Source organism: Oncorhynchus tshawytscha, linkage group LG22 (assembly GCF_018296145.1).
Source record: "Oncorhynchus tshawytscha isolate Ot180627B linkage group LG22, Otsh_v2.0, whole genome shotgun sequence".
Lineage (NCBI taxonomy): Eukaryota > Metazoa > Chordata > Actinopteri > Salmoniformes > Salmonidae > Oncorhynchus > Oncorhynchus tshawytscha.
Window position 1 is genome coordinate 21,628,116 of NC_056450.1, and position 19,862 is coordinate 21,647,977.

The 19,862-nt window shown below is 44.5% G+C and overlaps 1 protein-coding gene across 5 annotated transcripts in view; it reads right to left on the reverse strand.

The window, feature by feature from the left end:
• Nucleotides 1-670: 670 nt before the first annotated feature.
• The window catches only part of LOC112222070 (solute carrier family 2, facilitated glucose transporter member 1), a 37,784-nt gene continuing 18,592 nt past the window's right edge, over nt 671-19,862 (reverse strand). Inside the window, exons 1-11 of one of the 5 annotated variants that reach the window (XM_024384653.2) lie at nt 17,946-18,759; nt 12,464-12,559; nt 12,138-12,266; nt 10,932-11,092; nt 5,979-6,219; nt 5,632-5,794; nt 5,048-5,235; nt 4,804-4,908; nt 4,466-4,567; nt 4,141-4,344; nt 671-3,083 (exon numbers count right to left, since the gene is read on the reverse strand). In XM_024384653.2, coding sequence (XP_024240421.1) covers nt 2,880-3,083; nt 4,141-4,344; nt 4,466-4,567; nt 4,804-4,908; nt 5,048-5,235; nt 5,632-5,794; nt 5,979-6,219; nt 10,932-11,092; nt 12,138-12,266; nt 12,464-12,559; nt 17,946-17,963 — 1,611 coding nt within the window. In that variant the 5' untranslated portion in view covers nt 17,964-18,759 and the 3' untranslated portion in view covers nt 671-2,879. Of the gene's footprint in view, nt 3,084-4,140; nt 4,345-4,465; nt 4,568-4,803; nt 4,909-5,047; nt 5,236-5,631; nt 5,795-5,978; nt 6,220-10,931; nt 11,093-12,137; nt 12,267-12,463; nt 12,560-17,945; nt 18,760-19,862 lie in introns of those variants that run through there. The other 4 variants (XM_042303925.1, XM_042303926.1, XM_024384654.2 and 1 more) reach the window with 4 other exon arrangements.

Below are 19,862 nucleotides of genomic sequence, written 5' to 3' on the forward strand. Positions count from 1 at the left end.
TCGCGGTTTTGTCTCACCAGGGGCGACGGTCGGATTTGCCAAAGGAATGTCAAAGGAATGAGGAATGAGCATTCAAAGGAATGAGCGCTACACCGAGGCCTGTACTATGGAGAGGGATTGATTTGGAGGTGGACGGTCCGTCATGGTCTGGGGCGGTGTGTCACAGCATCATCGGACTGAGCTTGTTGTCATTGCAGGCAATCTCAACGCTGTGCAATTACAGGGAAGACCTCCTCCCTCATGTGGTACCCTTCCTGCAGGCTCATCCTGACATGGCCCTCCAGCATGACAATGTCACCAGCCATACTGCTTGTTCTGTGCGTGATTTTCTGCAAGACAGGAATGTCAGTGTTCTGCCATGGCCAGCGAAGAGCACCGATCTCACTCCCATTGAGCACATCTGGGACCTGTTGGATCTGAGGGTGAGGGCTAGGGCCATTCCCCACAGAAATGTCTTGGAACTTCCAGGTTCCTTAGTGGAAGAGTGGGGTAACATCTCACAGCAAAAAAACTGGCAAATCTGCTGCAGTCCATGAGGAGGAGATACACTGCAGTACTTAGTATCTGGTGTGGCCACCAGCTGCATTGACTGGTACTTTTGACACCCTTTGTTCAGGGACACATTCCATTTTTGTTAGTCACATGTCTGTGGAACTTGTTCAGTTTGTCTCAGTTGTTGAATCTTATGTTCATACAAATATTTACATATGTTAAGTTTGCTGAATATAAATGCAATTGACAGTGAGAGGACGTTTCTTTTTTTGCTGCGTTTATATTGGGGTGGTGAACACATTTAAATGCATATTCCAAAAGTAACATTGAGGAGCAACAACACCTACAATTTGTTAAACAGATCAAAGGGCAGATACAGAAATATTATAAATATAGTTCAATAATACACTTGATAGGCCTGGTTAGTTGACATTATCTAATTATGCAATATAAATTAAAAGTTTCTATTTTATTTTTTAATATTCTGTAAATCAATTGTGTTGAGAGAAAAACAGATTAAATAATTATAAAATGTGATCTAGTTCAACAATTTGACAAGACCATGGTAAACTGTTGGGCAAAAAAAGCTGGGTAAACTGTGTTTACCCTCCACTACACCACTGTTGCTAGTATAGTTTGACATTTAATTTCAAACCAAATGTGCAGTATTATGCCAATAGACAGTGGTTGAGGAAATGTAAGGTTATTTTCAGGGAATGGTGTGCTAAAACTAGTCCCACTTAGTCGCAGTAAGGTTTTGTGCAAAGATCAAGACTATTGTAAAACTTGAAATTAAGTTAATTAATTAAATAAAGGGATTAAAAAGACATTACCATTGGTATTCCATTACATACAAGCATTCGGTCCTACCAGAGTCATTTTCTTTATTAGGTGAAGTGTTATATTGTATCTTAATATATTTAAGATACAATATAACACTTCACCTAATAAAGAAAATAATTGAGGGATATATAATCAAACTTCCATGAATAGAGTTGGCTTCATAATTCATTAATTTCTCATGGTGTAAATAGAATGCTTTAGCAAAGATTGTTCATATTGCTCCTCAGTAACAGAAGAGCCAAGACACAAATAAGTCAAATATTGACATACATTTTACAATATCTCAGCTTGGTCAGGGATATGGTGCCTTGTTATAACCTTTTGTCAATAAGATTGGTCGGGGGTTTTTGTTTTTATTGTCAGAGTTTGCTGAAGTAAATTGTGGATGAACAGTTGGAATTGAGAATGTGTCTCACTAACTGCATAGTCTGTGGTGATATTAAGGATTGGGTAAGTGGAATGGAAAGCATTGTTTAATTCAGTGTTTCACTTTGTTATCTTAATAGCAACCAAGTCAGCCCTTTTAAGCTGCAGGAAGAGACCAAAAGAGGATAGAGAGCTATTTTCCCTTTCAGGCTGATGAGGATTTAAACCAACAAGATAATGAAGATGTCTCATAAACGCCCTTTTATAACAGCTGGCTCTGGTCTACTTATTCCCCTCTCCCCCGTTTGCGCCACCCGATCGGAGATGAAAGAATTTGCCTGTGAGATGTCTCGCTTTCTCTTCCGTCTCTGATATGGATATCTGCCAATATTACACAAGGGTTTACAAGGAGAGCCTCTACTTCCTGTGAATACTATAGAGATGTATAGAGATCGCTACTTGGAAATAACAATTTTTTTGCATGGACATTGCCATTGAGCTCTTCCACCATTTTAAAGTAGTCAGCTGGGTGGGGAAGGCCAATGGGAGAATCTCAATTGCATACTCCTCGCGTTCTCTCTCCTCTCTTCCTTCTCAAAACCCATTGGATGAAAAAGTCAGAGGTCCCTCGCCTCTGACCTCTTCTAATGGATTTTGAAAAGGAGACGAGAGGACGCGAGGACAATGCAATTGAGATTCTCTCAATGATCAGAGCATTGTCTTCAAATTGTTTTGCCTAGTTTGTAACAGGCTTTTAAGCTATATCACAGCCATCTAGTTGACATAATAAATGAATGACACCCCAGATTTGTTTCAAGACTACAGCACTGCAGGTGGTGGTAAATCACAATAGCATTTCACTTTTTTTAAACATCAAAAGAAGAAAATGTACTACTTTAAAATGGAGTTGGCCTCAATGGTGCTGCCACAGACACCATAATGAAACATACAACGTTGCGATCTCTACACATCTCTATTGTGAATTTGCAGTCTCTCATCGCGCCCTCCTGGAACCCCATGCATACTGCAGTCATCAGTTTACCACAGAGAGCAGGAGAGGTGGGACTCTGAAGGCCTATAGGAGTGGCACTCGTCCCTAAACTAGAAATGCCCAGGTGTATGTTGCCCACCCAGTCTATCAGTAGTATTGAAGGAGGTTGGGGGTGTTGTCGGAGATCTTAGAGTTGAGAGTCGGCTCCCCCAAGGCTGTTCATCTCATCAGGAGTGTACTTTTCCCCTGACTGTCCAGCCTCATGGCGGAAGCCGGCTGAGATCTCGTCAAACGACCGTCCCTTGGTTTCGGGCACCTTGAAATAAGTGAAGATGAAGAAGCCCAGCAGTAGCACAGTGAAGATGATGAAGACGTAGGGGCCACACAGTTGCTACAGAGAAGACAGAAAGTAACATTATTTTCACATTTTTCCATTCATAAATTGGACTTCAACTTCAATTTCAAATTGAAAATGGAAGTCATCAGGGCTATTATAAACTACAGGTATATAATATATACTGTACTATCAATGTACATTGAGGAAACCAAACATTAGGAACCCCTTCCTAATATTGAGTTGCACCCCCACCCCCTTTAGCCCTCAGAACAGCCTTAATTCGACAGTGTTGAATTAACAAAAGTGTTGAAAGCCTTCCACAGGGATGCTGGCTCATGTTGACTCCAATGATTTCCACAGTTGTGTCAAGTTGACTGAATGTCTTTTAGGTGGTGGACCATTCTTGACACACACAGGAAACTGTTGATTGTGAAAACTCCAGAAGCGTTGCAGTTCTTGACAGACAGATGTGATTGGTACCTACTACCATACCCCGTTCAAAGGCACTTACATTTTTTGTCTTGCCCATTCACCCTCTGAATGGCACACATACGCAATCAATGTCACAATTGTCTCAAGACTTAAAAATCCATATTTAACCTGTCTCCTCCCCTTCATCTACACTAATTGAAGGGGATTTAACAAGTAACATCAATAAAGGATCATAGCTTTTACCTGGATTCGTCTGGTCAGTCTATGTCATGGAAAAGCAGGTGTTCTTAATCTTTTGTATACTCTGTGTATATTTAAGTAAAAAGGCCAGAGGGGGTGTGGTATATTTAAGCAGTAAGGCACGAGGGGGTGTGGTATATGGCTAATATACCACGGCTAAGAGCTGTTCTTAGGCACGACGCTATGTCATACCACAAACCAAGATGCATTATTGCTATTATAAACTGGTTACCAACATAAATAGAATAGGAAACAACTATTTTTGTCTCATAACTGTGGTATATTGTTGGATATAGACACGGCTGATATGCTGTTTCAGCCAATCAGCACCCAGGACACAAACTACACGGTTTGTAATAATTGATATACCGGTACATATGTAATAGAGCCATCAAGGCTATAACCCCAAAATCTGTGAGTTTTTTTTCTGTCTCCTTACCTCAACGTATTGGAAGGTCATGCCCACTATGAAGTTAGCCGACCAGTTGGAGAATCCAGCAACGGCAAAGGCAGAGGGCCGAGGACCTTGGCTGAAGAGCTCAGCCACGATGAACCAGGGGATGGGGCCCGGGCCGATCTCAAAGAAGGCCACAAAGCTAAAGATGGCTACAATGCTGACGTAGGACATCCATGGCAGCTGGTCCTGAGGAAAAACACAGGGGAACATCAGTGGAGGAGGCTGGCTGAGGTAGTCGTCTACATAAAATATGATATACGCAAATCCAGTGATTTAAATTTTTTTTATATTGCGCCATTATACATACCAGTAGTGCCATAGCGATTGTCATCAGGACAGCTGAGAATGCCATCCCCAGCAACCCAGTCAGGTGAAGGGATCTTCGCCCAGCACGCTCCACAACGAATAGCTAAATAAAGAGAGAGAGGAAGAAGAGAAGAATGGTGGTGTTTGGGAAGTGGATTCATTTCTGTTACAGTCAGATGGACTATACATTTATCTCCTAATATATCATAATGGAAACAATAATCAGATTTGATAAATTCCATTCCCACCCAAAAATCGTAATACTCATTGTTAAGATGCTCATATGATCACTGGGACTGGGCTCCTGTTTATGGATGTTGTACAGTATTTCAGACTTACAGACACAACAGTGAAGGCTGTATTGACCACTCCGGCACCAATCGTAGCATAGACTGGCTGAGAGACTCCCGCCTTCTCAAAGATCCTGGTGGAATAGTAGAAAACCTGCACAAAAATGTAATAATTGACTGGACCATATAGTTTGAAGTGTGTGTGTGTGTGTGTGTGTGTGTGTGTTTGTGCCCGAGTTAGCATGTGTCTATTTGCAAGTCAGTGTGTGTCTCCCAGAGTGTCCCACACTCACAGCGTTGATGCCAGACAACTGCTGGGAGAGCTGGAGCATGATGGCGATGAAGATGGGCTGGCGATAGAGCGGCGAGCGGAACAGCTCCAGGATGGTCACCTTCTTCTCCTTCATCATCTGCCTGGCCTCCTCCTTCATCTCCTGCATGTCGGCGCCCACCTCCTCAGTGCCTCGCAGCTTCTCCAGCACTGCAGGGAAAAAGACAACTCAGCTCCATTCCCTCCTGGAGAGCTACTCGAGGTGAAGCCCTTTGTTACAGTCTTAATCTAACACACCAGATTCTATTAATAAGCTTCTGGTCAGGACCTTGATAAGTTCAATGGTGTGTTAGAGCAGGGTTGCAACAAAAGCCAGCACACCCAAGAGCTCTCCTGCTTTTCATGACCTTGTGTTACCCTACGAGGTCTGGAGCCTGCTGGTTTTCTGTTCTACCTGATAATTAATTACACACACCTGGTGTCCCAGGTCTAAATCAGTCCCTGAATAAAAGGGGAACAATGAAAACAATGCAGTGGAACTGGCTTTGAGGTCCAGAGTTGAGTTTGAGGGGTGTAGGGTGTAGCAGTAGCTGGTCAGAGGCTTACCTTCTCTGGCCTTGAGCTCCTCGTTGCGGTTGATTAGGAGGAAGCGGGGGCTCTCGGGGCAGAAGGGTAACAGGATACACTGCAGCATGGCTGGGATGAATGTGAAGCCCAGCAGGAAGGGCCACAGAGTGGAGTTCCCCATGATCGACTCGATCCCAAACACCTGTAAGAAACAATATTTAACTACACTGTAATTATGCTGTCAATGAAAGATAAACTACCATGGAAATACACTGTGGTAAGGTTGTGAGGTTACTTGAGTACTGTATGTTGGTGGACATTTGTCCAGATGATTGTGCTGTATCACTAGCTTTAAAAAAAAAAGTCACCCGACGGACAGTGCCTACCTGTGCCATGAGGATGCCAAGGACGATGCCCAACTGGTGCAGAGTGCCCAGCGCCCCGCGGAGCGAGGTGGGAGCAATCTCCCCCACGTACATGGGCACGAAGCCAGTGGACAGGCCGGAGTAGAGCCCCACAATGAAGCGCCCGATAATCAGCATCTCCCACGACGCCGCCAGCTTGGAGAAGCCCATGAACCCGGCGGAGATGAACGCCAGCACGTTGGCAATAAGCATCGAGTTTCTCCTGCAAATCATTCACAGAGGTCGTCTTCACTTCCTAAAGGCACAACAACGCTATACTGTTGTTGAGGTGCATAGGACAGCACAACAAACCGAAATGACCCATGATTACCACCAGCGGCGACGCATCATTCATGGCAGGTGGGAACCCCACCTGTTTAGCTAATATATATATATATATATTTTATTTAGCCTGTTTAGCATATTATTTTGCCATTAATACGTGTCACATATCAGTTTGCAAACAATGTTAAAAAAAATATAATAATTGACTTAATAAAGACGCATAGAAACATGGTCTCTTTTTTGCAGGTGATTCAGCCTAGCTCAGTGCTTTTTTGTGGTGGTGAGACAGCCAGTTCTCTAGTTGCGCCGTGATTGGCTCAATGTTCTGTCACTCATGGGGACACTACGTCACCGCAAAATCTATGGGTAGAGCTAGAAAATACAAGCCCCCTGGGTGCTGCCATAGACTTACATTAGAAGTGCCAATCCAAGAAGGCTCAAGATTATTGGCCACAGTTAAAATGACATCAAATCACGTTATATCTACAGTAGCCTTGATTGGACTGATCATGTCAACATCATACTTTAAAAATCTTAGCTAGCATTCATCATGAATCAAGTCGACAATCTACTGGCAAAACTTTTTCAATCCTTGTCATATGAAGAGAAATTATAGATAAAGCGTATAGGTGCTCATCGGCCAAGTTGGCACAAGTTGGAAATCGCAAATTCAAGAATACGTGCTAAGGCGCCACTGCAGCCCGGGATTCGATCCCAGGCTGTGTCACAGCCAGCAGTGACCATTGGTCCAGTGTCATCCGGGTTAGGGGAGGGTTCGATTGTTTCCTCCGACACATTGGTGTGGCTGACTTCCGGGTTAAGCGAGCAGTGTGTCAAGAAGCAGTGCGGCTTGGCTCTTGACCTTCGCCAAGTCGGTAGGGGAGTTGCAGCGATGAGAGAAGATTGTAACTACCAATTGGATATCACGAATAAAGGAGTAACGCCATGGGCCAGAAAAGTTTGAAAACATTTGCCATGCTGTCAATCCAGCATCAGTTCTATCGCATTCAAATCAACTGGAAACTCAGAACCGGGAAATCTCAGACTTCAGTTCAAGACAACTAGGAACCAGCTCCGACTGGGAAAATACCTAAAATGACTGTTAACCAACTGAATTTTGGACCTCTTTCTAGAGCCCACAAGAAGGACTGCCGCACCACCTTCCTGTTCAAGTGAGCACAGAACAACAAAGTGAGTCAAAAAATGTATTGTATGCTGCTGCATGAATGATGTAATATGCCAGGGACATATGTACTGTTGCCAAGAAAGTAATACTAAGTGTATGTTGTGTAGTAAGCTGTTAGCCCATGTGCCTCACCCTAATAATTTGAGCCATTTCCTCCCTCATAACAGCCTACTGTTCTGACTTGATGGTGCACATGTAGCCTATAGCCTGTTTTAGAGAAATGTCATCATTGAATATTGTAAGAGCTTTCAAAAAGCTGCTTAAATGCCTCCTTTATTTATCCTACGGTTCTGACTTGTACAGGGACAACACTGTTAGAATGGCCCATGTTCTGGATTCTGTCGCTGCATTTCAAAATGCTGAACAAATAGTTATATTGACTACGTCCGTCCTAGCTCCCTCATTAATGTCTTTATCGAAAATACGGATTGCCTCTTATCCGCTCGTCATCACCTTATGCCATAGTGTGTACATCTCAATTGTCAGTAGAAACCACATTTGCTTAAGCACGGCAGACAAGTCAGCTATGTTTTTTTAAAAGGCAGTAAATGAGGCTGAATGAACTGTTTCGCTCTTCCTCACGAAACTGGATCTCAGGAGTGCGTATAACCAGGTACATATCCGGGAGGGGGACGAGTGGAAGACAGCGTTTAGTACCACCTCAGGCCATTATGAGTACTTAGTCATGCCATACAGGTTGATGAATGCTCCATCAGTTTTCCAATGCTTTGTAGACAAGGGACCTGCACGGGCAGGGTGTTGTGGTGTATATCGATGACATTCTGATATACTCCGCTACACGCACCGAGCATGTGTCCTTGGTACGCAAGGTACTTGGACGACTGTTGGAGCATGACCTGTATGTCAAGGCCGAGAAATGCCTGTTCTTTCAGCAGTCCGTCTCCTTCCTAGGATACCGCATTTCCACATTAGCGGTGGAGATGGAATGACCGCATTGCAGCCATGCATAATTGGCCGACTCCCATCATTATAAAGGAGGTGCAGCGATATTTAGGGTTTGCCAATTACTACCAGAGATTTATCTGGGCTTTTGGCCAGGTGGCTGCTCCCATTACCTCACTGCTGAAGGGGGGTCCTGTACGGTTGCGGTGGTTGGCTGAGGCGGACAGGGCTTTTGGGCAGCTAAGCGCTCTGTTTACTTCGGCTCCCGTGCTGGCCCATCCGGATCCCTCTTTGTCATTCATAGTGGAGGTGGACGTGTCCGAGGCTGGGATAGGAGCCGTACTCTCACAGCACTCGGGTACGCCATCACAACTCCGCCCCTGTGCTTTCTTCTCAAAGAAGCTCAGCCCAGCGGAGCGCAACTATGATGTGGGGGACCGGAAGCTTTTGGCTGTGTTTAAGCATTGAAGGCGTGGAGACAATGGCTTGAGGGGGCTAAACACACTTTTCTCATCTGGACTGACCACCGCAACCTGGAGTGCATCTGGGAAGCGAGGATACTGAATCCTCGTCAGGCAAGGTGGGCCATGTTTTTTACTCGTTTTGTGTTTACCTTATCCTACAGGCCAGGTTCCCAGAATAAGAAGGCATACGCATTGTCCAGACTGTATGACACAGAGGAGCGGCCCATGGATCAGACTCCCATACTCCCGGCCTCCTGCCTGGTAGCACCGGTCGTGTGGGATCTGGATGCGGACATTGAGCAGGTGTTGTGTACAGAGACCGCTCCCCTCCAGTGTCCCGTAGGGCGTGTAAATTCTGTCTGCTGTCCATGACCAATTGATCTCTTGGGCCCACGCGTCTCCCTCTGGTCACCCGGGGATCGGTCAGACGGTGCTAAGGACGTGAGGGTTTATGTCTCCTCCTGCTCAGTGTGTGCCCAGTGTAAGGCTCCGAGACACCTGCCCAGAGGTAAGCTACACCCCTTACCCGTTCCACAACGACCTTGGTCACACCTATCTGTGGATTTTTTAACCGATCTACCTCTTTCACAGGGAAACACTACTACCTTGGTTGTTGTGGATCGTTTCTCTAAGTCCTTTCGTCTCCTCCCTCTGCCCGGCCTTCCTACAAACCTACAGACTGCGGAAGCCCTGTTTACTCACGTCTTCCGGGCACTACGAGGTGCCTGAGGATATAGTGTCTGATCGGGGTCCCCATTTCACATCGAGAGTTTGGAAGGCGTTCATGGAACGTCTGGGGGTCTCGATCATCAGGTTTTCACCCCGAGTGTAACGGGCAGAGAGAGTCAACCAGGATGTGTGCAGGTTTCTGCGGTCCTATTGCCAGGACCGGCCCGGGGAGTGGGCGGCGTTCGTGCCCTGGGCCGAGATGGCACAGAACTCGCGTCGCCACTCCTCCACTAACCTCTCCCCCTTTCAGTGCGTATTGTGGTACCAGCCGGTTCTGGCGCCATGGTATCAGGGTCAGACCGAGGCTCCTGCGGTGGACGACTGAGTCAGGCACACGGAGGAGACATGGGAGGCCGCCCATGTTCACCTCCAGCGAGCTGCGCTTCGCCAAAAGAACAGTGCGGACCGTCACCGCAGTGAGACCGGGTCTGGCTCTCAACCCGAAACCTGCCCCTCCGCCTGCCCTGCCGGAAGCTGGGTCCGCGGTTTGTGGGGCCATTCAAAGTCCTGAGGAGGGTGAGCAAGGTGTGTTACAGATTACAGCTTCCCTCTGATTACCGTATTAACCCCTCGTTCCATGTGTCTCTCCTCAGGCCGGTGGTGGCTGGTCCGCTCCAGGAGTCTGGAGGTGCGGGAGGTCCCTCCGCACCCTCAGGCAGGGGGCCTTCAGTACCTCGTGGAGTGGGAGGGGTACGGTCCGGAGGAGAGGTGTTGGGTTCCAGTTGCAGATGTCTTGGACCCCGAACTGCTGTGGGAGTTTCACCGTTGCCGGCCGGTTCACCCTGCGCCTCGCCCTCCGGGTCGTCCACGAGGCCGGTGTCGGTGCGCCACTGGAGCAGCTAGTCAAGGGGGGGGAGGGGGCCCTGTCACGACTTCCACTGAAGCCGGCTTCTCCCCTTGTTCGGGCGGCGTTCGGCGTTACTGGCATTCTAGCCATCGCCGCTCCATTTCTCATATTTCATTGGTTTTGTCTTGTTGCATTACACACCTGGTGTTCATTCCATAATTACTGCAAGTATTTAGTCCTCATGTCTTTGTGTATAATTGTTTGTTTGTGATGTGGATTATTGTCGGGCGCTTTACTTTTGCCATGTTCCGTGTTTTTGGCACGTTAATTGTTTTTATGTGCTGTATTTTGTGGAACGGAATAAAAGTGCACCTGTTCACTACACTCTGCTGTCCTGCACCTGACTTCGCCTCCTGTACACACCCTTGACAGTAATTCATGTATTGTTTAGTGTTGTGTAGTGGGCTTTGTTGGCATGCATCACATTTTTTGTTGTCGAGTTTGCCCCACCAAGATTTACATGCTAAAATCACCTTTTAATATGAATACCAGCCTAAAATACATTAACACTGCAGTTTTACCTGCCCAGGCGGTTGACGAAGAGGCCCACGGAGAAGGAGCCGAAAATGCCCCCAACAGAGAAGATGGCCACGGATATGGACCACAGGGTGGTCAGGGAAGTAGTAGGGATGGGTTCAGAGTACCTGCTGTTCCACGTGTCATTCAGGAAGCCTTCGATGATCTACGGTACAATACAACATAACACATGAAGAATATACATACACTATAGTCATCATTAAAGGTTGATGGAGACGTTAAATAATATAATGATCATACATACATACACAGTCACATTTCACTTTATAGTAAATTACCAACCATACAGTGAAATCATAGGTATTACCCAGAACTAAAATCTTGCATAATTAAGTCAGATGCTTGTTTAAATTCTAGTGGCAGATGTGTTATAAAAGATACTAGAACGAGGAGCAGAAGTAGGGTGGACGCTCCACCCCCCCCCCCTCTTTGCAAGTATGTGTCAAATGTCCCCTCCCCTTCCGAAATTGGAACAATGCGAACATCTGCGATATCGTGATTTGTCCAAATGATCGTGACAAAACATTGGAGCATGTTTCAACCAAAATAGTCAATTTAATATATTTTTTTCACCCAACTTTGAACTTAAATCCAATGACATGGTAACATTTTTCATTAAGTGGGTTAAGATGTTCCTAGAAGTCACACAGAAGGACATGTCAAAATGCTGAATGAGATTTATAGAAGGGCACTTCATTTAATATAACAGGCTTTTAAAATGCTATATTGGTGCACAATGTCAACTTTTAAAAAATCAGAGGGATGCAAAAGACATTCGTTTCATCGGACAACTCAGTTACACTCCTCTAGCCTCCCCTTAAATCCTGTGAATTTGACAATTATCCTTGTTATTTCTGCCAGGTGTAATGGACACACCACAAGTGAATTGATCACAATGGTAAACATTTCCCAAACTTCCCAGTTGAAGGCTTCCTGGAATAAGATGGAAATCTGTGACTCCTCCAACTGGGATTTCAGGAAAATTCTTATTTACAGAGTAGGCATCAGCGAAACCTCGAGGAACTTTCTTAAGAAGCTGCTGGCATGAAGTACACACAGTACCAGAGTCTCTCCAGTATATCTGCCAGACTGTCACTTAGCCAAGTGTTAAATTCAGTAGAAGGACTGCATCTCACCAGCGAGTCTCACCACGTCAGTCAAAGATCCTACATATGTATGTGATGTATCACCTTCGATTGACCTGGCAGGGCTCCTACTGGAGAGATGAGATGCAATCTGTCGGAACATGCATTACGGCACCTTTGGGTAGGAGATCTATGAGCGCCATGCATCTCTGAGGAACATCTTAACCTGCTGAGCTAGTCAGAGGTGTCAAGAAAGAATAGGAACAATACTGTTTTCGCATTCAATGAATTTGGACAGGCTTCTAAGGGTCACAAACATAGAATATGCATAAAAAATGTAACTTGATTCTCTATACAGGGCCTCTATGGCTCTGTCCAAAAATAGTGCACCATATAGGGATTAGGGTGCCATTTGAAACTCTCTCACTCACCTTTTGGGGAGCATTGATGACCCCTGTGTTGTAGCCAAACTGCAGCGAGCCAATCACAGCTGTTCCCACTGCCATCATCAGCTGGAGCGTCAACCCCTGTGGGCACAGAGGAAAAACAAACATCTCTTCAGTTTAACAAAGAATAGCTAAAGTGCTCTATCTGCCTTCAGAACACATGCATTAAAGCATTAGCCTACAAGTAATTGTTTTTTTTTTTTACTATCTTTGAGAGAGGGTATATTTATACCCTATATTTAGCCTAATCTGATTTTTATTTAAGAAGTCTTGGACTTGGATGAGATGACAGGTGAATTTGGACTAAGACTTAATAAATGTGCACAAGAAATTGAGACCTGACTTGGACTCTGTGTTAACATACTTACAAGTGATAGTGACTCTACGGTAACACTTGGCTGACACAGGTGGTCCGTTCAGTGTAATCCCCTTAGGAACAGTTGATGACAAATGTTCTATGTCTAATGTTGGAACAATACATCTGAAGACTAAACTGTTCACAAAGAGTATCCGCTTTATTAAAAGTATTAATTGATCTGGACACCTGTCATATCCTTGAGCTTCGCAGGTGCACCACCATTGGGACACTATGGTAAGCACTGGCTGAGACTGGTGGTCCATTCAGTATAATCCACTTAAGGAATGAGGAACATCAGAACCAAGTCAAGCAAACAGGACAGCTTGCTTACACAGGCCACACTGTGCCAAGCCACACACAAACACTTAAACTTACGTAAGAAACACACCTAAGTGCGTAGGCTCTTCTTAGTGAGTGACACCCCCTCCAAGATGTGAAATAGTTGCAGTCACACTAATGTCTATAGAAGTTTCCCTCAAACTCACATCGAAATGAATCTCTGTCTAAGCATTTCGCCTTATGTAATTCACAAAATATACAAACCATCAGACTCTGCTTTAGGTATCAGGATCCAGTTGAGACTTTGGTCCCACAGACAAATTTAACCATCCAGTTCAACAGCAATATACACTGAGTGTACAAAGCATTAGGAACAACTGTTTTTTCCATGACAGACTGACCAAGTGAATCCAGGTTTTTCACGCTCAACAGTTTCCTGTGTGTATCAAGAATGGTCCACCACCCAAAGGACATCCAGCCAACATGACACAACTGTGGGAAGCATTGTAGTCAACATGGCCCAGCACCCCCTGGGTCTCGACCCCGCCCTGTGCAACTGGGTACTGGACTTCCTGAAGGGCTGCCCCCAGGTGGTGAGGGTAGGTAACAACATCTCCACCCCGCTGATCTTCAACACTGGGGCCCCACAAGGGTGCGTTCTGAGCCCTCTCCTGTACTCCCTGTTCACCCACGACTGTGTGGCCACGCACGCCTCCAACTCAATCGTCAAGTTTGCGGACGACACTACAGTGGCAGGCTTGATTACCAACAACGACGAGACGGCCTACAGGGAAGAGGTGAGGGCCCTCGGAGTGTGGTGTCAGGAAAATAACCTCACACTCAACGTCAACAAAACAAAGGAGATGATCGTGGTCTTCAGGAAACAGCAGAGGGAGCAGCCCCCTATCCACATCGACGGGACAGTAGTGGAGAGCGTAGAAAGTTAAGTTCATCGGCGTACACATCACAGACAAACTGAATTGGTCCACCCACACAGACAGCGTGGTGAAGAAGGCCCAGCTGCGCCTCTTCAACCTCAGGAGGCTGAAGAAATTTGGCGTGTCCCCAAAAGCAAACTTTTACAGATGCACAATCGAGAGCATCCTGTCAGGCTGTATCACCACCTGGTACGGCAACTGCTCCGCCCTCAACCGTAAGGCTCTCCAGAGGGTAGTGAGGTCTGCACAACACATCACCGGAGGCAAACGACCCGCCCTCCAGGACACTTACGCCACCCGATGTCACAGGAAGGCCATAAAGATCATCAAGGACAACAACCACCCTAGCGATTGCCTGTTCATCCCGCTATCATCCAGAAGGAGAGGTCAGTACAGGTGCATCAAAGCAGGGGCCGAGAGACTGAAAAACAGCTTCTATCTCAAGGCCATCAGACTGTTAAACAGCCACCACTAACATTGAGTGGCTGCTGCCAACATACTGACTCAAATCTCTAGCCACTTTAATAATGGAAAATTTATGTAAAAAATGTATCACTAGCCACTTTAAACAATTCCACTTAATATAATGTTTACATACCCTACATTACTCATCGCATATCTATATACTGTTCTCGATACCATCTACTGCATCTTGCCTATGCCGTTCTGTACCATCACTCATTCATATATCTTTATGTACATATTCTTTAACCCTTTACACTTGTGTGTATAAGGTAGTTGTGGAATTGTTAGGTTAGATTACTCGATTATTACTGCATTGTCGGAACTAGAAGCACAAGCATTTCGCTACATTCGCATTAACATCTGCTAACCATGTGTGTGACAAATACAATTTGATGTGTGGGGGGAAGGGGGGCCTTTGCCAGAAAGGTAAACATCAGACCCTTTGCTATGGGACTCGAAATTGAGCACAAGTGCATCCTGTTTACAGTGCATATCAGAGCAAAAAAAACAAGCCATGAGGTCGAAGGAAATGTCCGTAGAGCTCCGAGACAGGATTGTGTCGAGGCACAGATCTGGGGAAGGGTACAAAACCATTTCTGCAGCATTGAAGGTCCAAGAACAGTGCCCTCCATCATTCTTAAATGGAAGAATACTCTTCCTAGAGCTGGCTGCCCAGTCAAAATAAGGAAACCTCGCACCATCCCTAAGGTGAAGCATTGTGGCAGCATCATGCTGTGGGAATGTTTTTCAGCGGCAGGGACTGGGAGACTAGTCAGGATCGAAGGAAAGATGAACGGAGAAAAGTACTGAGAGATCCTTGTAGAAAACCTGCTCCAGAGGCCTCAGGACCTCAGACCGGGGCAACTTAGGACAACTTCGGGACAAGTCTCTGAATGTCCTTGAGTGGTCCAGCCAGAGCCCAGACTTGAACATCTCTGGAGAGACCTGAAAATAGCTGTGCAGCGACACTCCCCATCCAACCTGACAGAGCTTGAGAGGCTCTGCAGAGAAGAAACGGGAGAAACTCCCCAAAAACAGGTGTCCCAAGCTTGTAGCATCATACCTGAGACTCGAGGCTGTAATCTTTGCCAAAAGGTGCTGAAACAAAGTACTGAGTAAAGAATCTGAAATTAAATTATTTGCAAAATGTCTAAAAAAAATATTTATTCATTTTAGAATAAGGCTGTAACGTAACAAAGGGTGGAGAAAGTCAAAGGGTCTGAATACTTTCCGAATGTACCGAATAAGGATGATGAAGTGGCTTAATATGTGTAGGAATATTACAATGTGTTTACTGCCATACGGGACAGGGTTCCCCAAAGACATTCATTAATCTGGTGATTATAACATAAGGCGTTTATCTAACTAGGATTATGCCTATAATTTCTCAGGGTGAGCAATAAGTAATAAAATAACATGATTTGTTTCAAATGTTGTCAGTCAGAAGAGATGCATGCACCATTGACATAGGACGGCAACACGCACACATATAGTCGGAGGTTTACATACACCTTAGCCAAATACATTTAAACTCAGTTTCACAATCCCTGACATTTAATCCAAGTAAAAATTCCCTGTTTTAGGCCAGTTAAAATAAAGTGGTGATCCTAAGAATGTGAAATGTCAGAATAATTCATTTGGGTCAAACGTTTCAGGTAGCCTTCCACAAGCTTCCCACAATAAGTTGGGTGAATTTTGGCCCATTCCTCCTGACAGAGCTGGTGTAACGGAGTCAGGTTTGTAGGCCTCCTTGATGCACACGCTTTTTCAGTTCTGCCCACAAGTGTTCTATGGGTTTGAGGTCAGGGCTTTGTGATGGCCACTCCAATACCTTGACTTTGTTGTCCTTAAGCCATTTTGCCACAACTTTGGAAGTATGCTTGGGGTCATTGTCCATTTGGAAGACCCATATGAGACCAAGATTTAAATTCCTGACTGTTGCCTTGAGATGCTGCTTCAATATATCCACATAATTTTCCTACCTCATGATGCCATCTATGTTGTGAAGTGCATCAGTCCCTCCTGCAGCAAAGCATCCCCACAACATGATGCTGCCACCCCCATGCTTCACGGTTGGGAAGGTGTTCTTCGGCTTGCAAGCATCCCCCTTTTTCTTCCAAACATAACGATGGTCATTATGGCCAAACAGTTCTATTTTTGTTTCATCAGACCAGAAAACATTTCTCCAAAAAGTGCGATCTTTGTCCCCATGTGCAGTTGCAAACCGTAGTCTGGCTTTTTTTAATGGCGGTTTTGGAGCAGTGGCGTCTTCCTTGCTGAGTGGCCTTTCAGGTTATGTCGATATAGGACTCGTTTTACTGTGGATATAGACACTTTTGTACCGGTTTCCTCCAGCATCTTCACAAGGTCCTTTGCTGTTGTTCTGGGATTGATTTGCACTTTCACACCAAAGTACATTTATCTCTAGGAGACAAAACGCGTCTCCTCCAGAGCGGTATGACGGCTGCGTGGTCCCATGGTGTTTATACTTGCGTACTATTGTTTGTACAGATGAACGTGGTACCTTCAGGCGTTTGGAAATTGCTCCCAAGGATGAACCAGACTAGTGGAGGTCTACAATTTGTTTTCTTGTCTTGGCTGATTTATTTTCATTTTCCAATGATGTCAAGCAAAGAGACAGAGTTTGAAGGTAGGCCTTGAATTACATCCACAGGTACATCAAATGATGTCAATTAGCTTATCAGAAGCTTCTAAAGCCATGACATCATTTTCTGGAATTTTCCAAGCTGTTTAAAGGCACAGTCAACTTAGTGTATGTAAACTTCTGACCCACTGGAATTGTGATACAGTGAATTATAAGTGAAATAATCTGTCTGTAAACAATTGTTGGAAAAATGACGTGTCATGCACAAAGTAGATGTCCTAACCTACTTGCCGAAACTATAGTTTGTTAACAAGAAATTTGTGGAGTGGTTGAAAAACGAGTTTTAATGACGCCAACCTAAGTGTTTGTAAACTTCCGACTTCAACTGTAGATGTTCTGACACTTGGTCAAGCTCAAATAAAGTAAAGAATTGTAAGCATTTCGTTTTATGTAATTCACAAAATAAACAATCCATCAGACTCTGCTTTAAGTATAAGGATCCAGTCTAGACTGATATGCAAGTTTGAGACTTTGGTCCCACAAACAAATTTAACCATCCCGTTGAACCCTAACCCAACCACATTAGTTATGGTCAAATGTTTACATTACAAACATCCTTTGTGTCGGGTCGTTTCATGGCATGCGCCCAAGTGCTGCCCAGGCTATTCCATATACTCTGCAAAAAAGTTAACATTAGTAGACTATCCATAAGTCATGTAGACAAACCAAACTGTACATGCTAACAAGACTATCTTTGCCCATCAGCATACTTTGGCTACTCGGCTAATTTTGACCAGTTTCTGGGTCTCTCTTTGTCATTACCTTTCCTTCGCCTTCCATGGTGATTGATCAACGAAGTATCGATGGTTGTCGGGATACCTCGCAGAAGACAGGACACAATTATGCAGAAGAGTCTTCTAGTATCCTTTTATCTCCAGTGGGGAAACTAAAATCCAGTGCTTACTACACCGTCGTTAGCCTTTGTAAATACTGATATTAAAGTTTTAAACATTGAAAATCCACAATTCATTATTACAATTTCATTATGCGGTCTTTACTTATCCATTTTATGATACGCGAGTATACCTACCGTTCGTTATAGGCTCCCATTGATACGTTCTTACTGAACATAAGCCGGTTAATATTATTCAATCAGCTTTCAATGTTATTGACTGTCGGCAGCTTCGGAGCGAACGATTCCGAGGAGTGGGAGAGAGCCTGTTTGTAAAATATGATTCTAATTGGCTGTGGATAGCTCGGCAGATGACGTAGATCATTGCATACTACTGTAGAAGAAAGTTCTGATTTACAGAGCTATTTTCCCACTTCAGTCCATGTGTATGTTGCATGTGCTACTTTGAAAAAGTAACTCTAGTATCTAAGGCAAGAGTACTTGTTAATAGATTAGCAATTCAATTATCCATTAGTAACTAACTTATTGCTGTAATATTATGTATTGTTAGGCTACTTTAAAAAGGTAAAGCCTTCAATGTGTGCAGAAGGTATTATAAATAAAAGGAGGCATATCCATGAGGTGAAATAAAGGCTTGATAAAGCCTACCTTCATCAAATGTCTTTCATGAAACTGTTATGAAGTTCTACAGCCGCACCATCGAGAGCATCCTGACAGGTTGCACCACTGCCTGGCATGGCAACCACTCGGCCTCCGACCGCATGGCACTACAGATGGTAGTGCGTACAGCGCAGTACATCACTGGGGCCAAGCTTCCTGCCATCCAGGACAACTATACCGGGTGGTGTCAGAGGAAGGCCCTAGAATTGTCAAAGACTCCAGCCACCCTAGTCATGGACTGTTCTCTCTGCTACCGCACGGCAAGCGGTACCAGAGCGCCAAGTCTAGGTCCAAGAGGCTTAACAGCTTCTACCCCCAAGCCATAAGACTCCTGAATATATAATCAAAGGGCTACCCAGACCCCTCTTTTACGATGCTGCTACTCTCCGTTTATTATCTATGCATAGTCACTTTAACTCTACCTACATGTACATATTACCTCAATTACCTCGACTAACCAGTGCCCCCGCACATGGACTCTGTATCGGTACCCCCTGTATATAGCCTCGCTATTGTTATTTTACTGCTGCTGTTTAATTATTTGTTACTTTTATTTTCTATTTTTTACTTAACACTTATTTTTCTTAACTTCTTAAAGCATTGTTGGTTAAGGGCTCATAAGCAAGCATTTCACTGTAAGGTGAACATTTGATTTGAAGTTCAATGATAAAGACAGACAAGCTGTTTAGATGTAGGGCTGGTCTGAAAGTAGTGAGTGGCATGTGCTCTGGTGGAAGTGAATAGTAGAATAGCGTTGATTTGAACATGGCCATTGTTGAGTTACTTGGGGATTAGATTAATTAAAATGTTCACGCAGGACATATGAAATCAGACCATATCTTTGGGTGACTAAGCATAATACTTGTTCAGTTTGAGATAAAAGCACCAAATTTGGCACATATTGTATAAAAATATTTAGATATCGTGCCAATCGCAGGTCTGGCTCCATGGCAGATATCTTCCAAAATAGGCGATGGAGCTTTTAATTAATATACAAACTCCCACAATAATTATTCTGGCTTTTTCTAAATGTCAAATTGTTCTGATAAGATGTCACTAGGGTGTTTATGTGTGTTTACCAACCACTATACCACTGATCAGAACATTCCCTACATTGTTTTGGGCCAGCATAATACAGGTTGACTGACTAAAATAAACAAACAAAT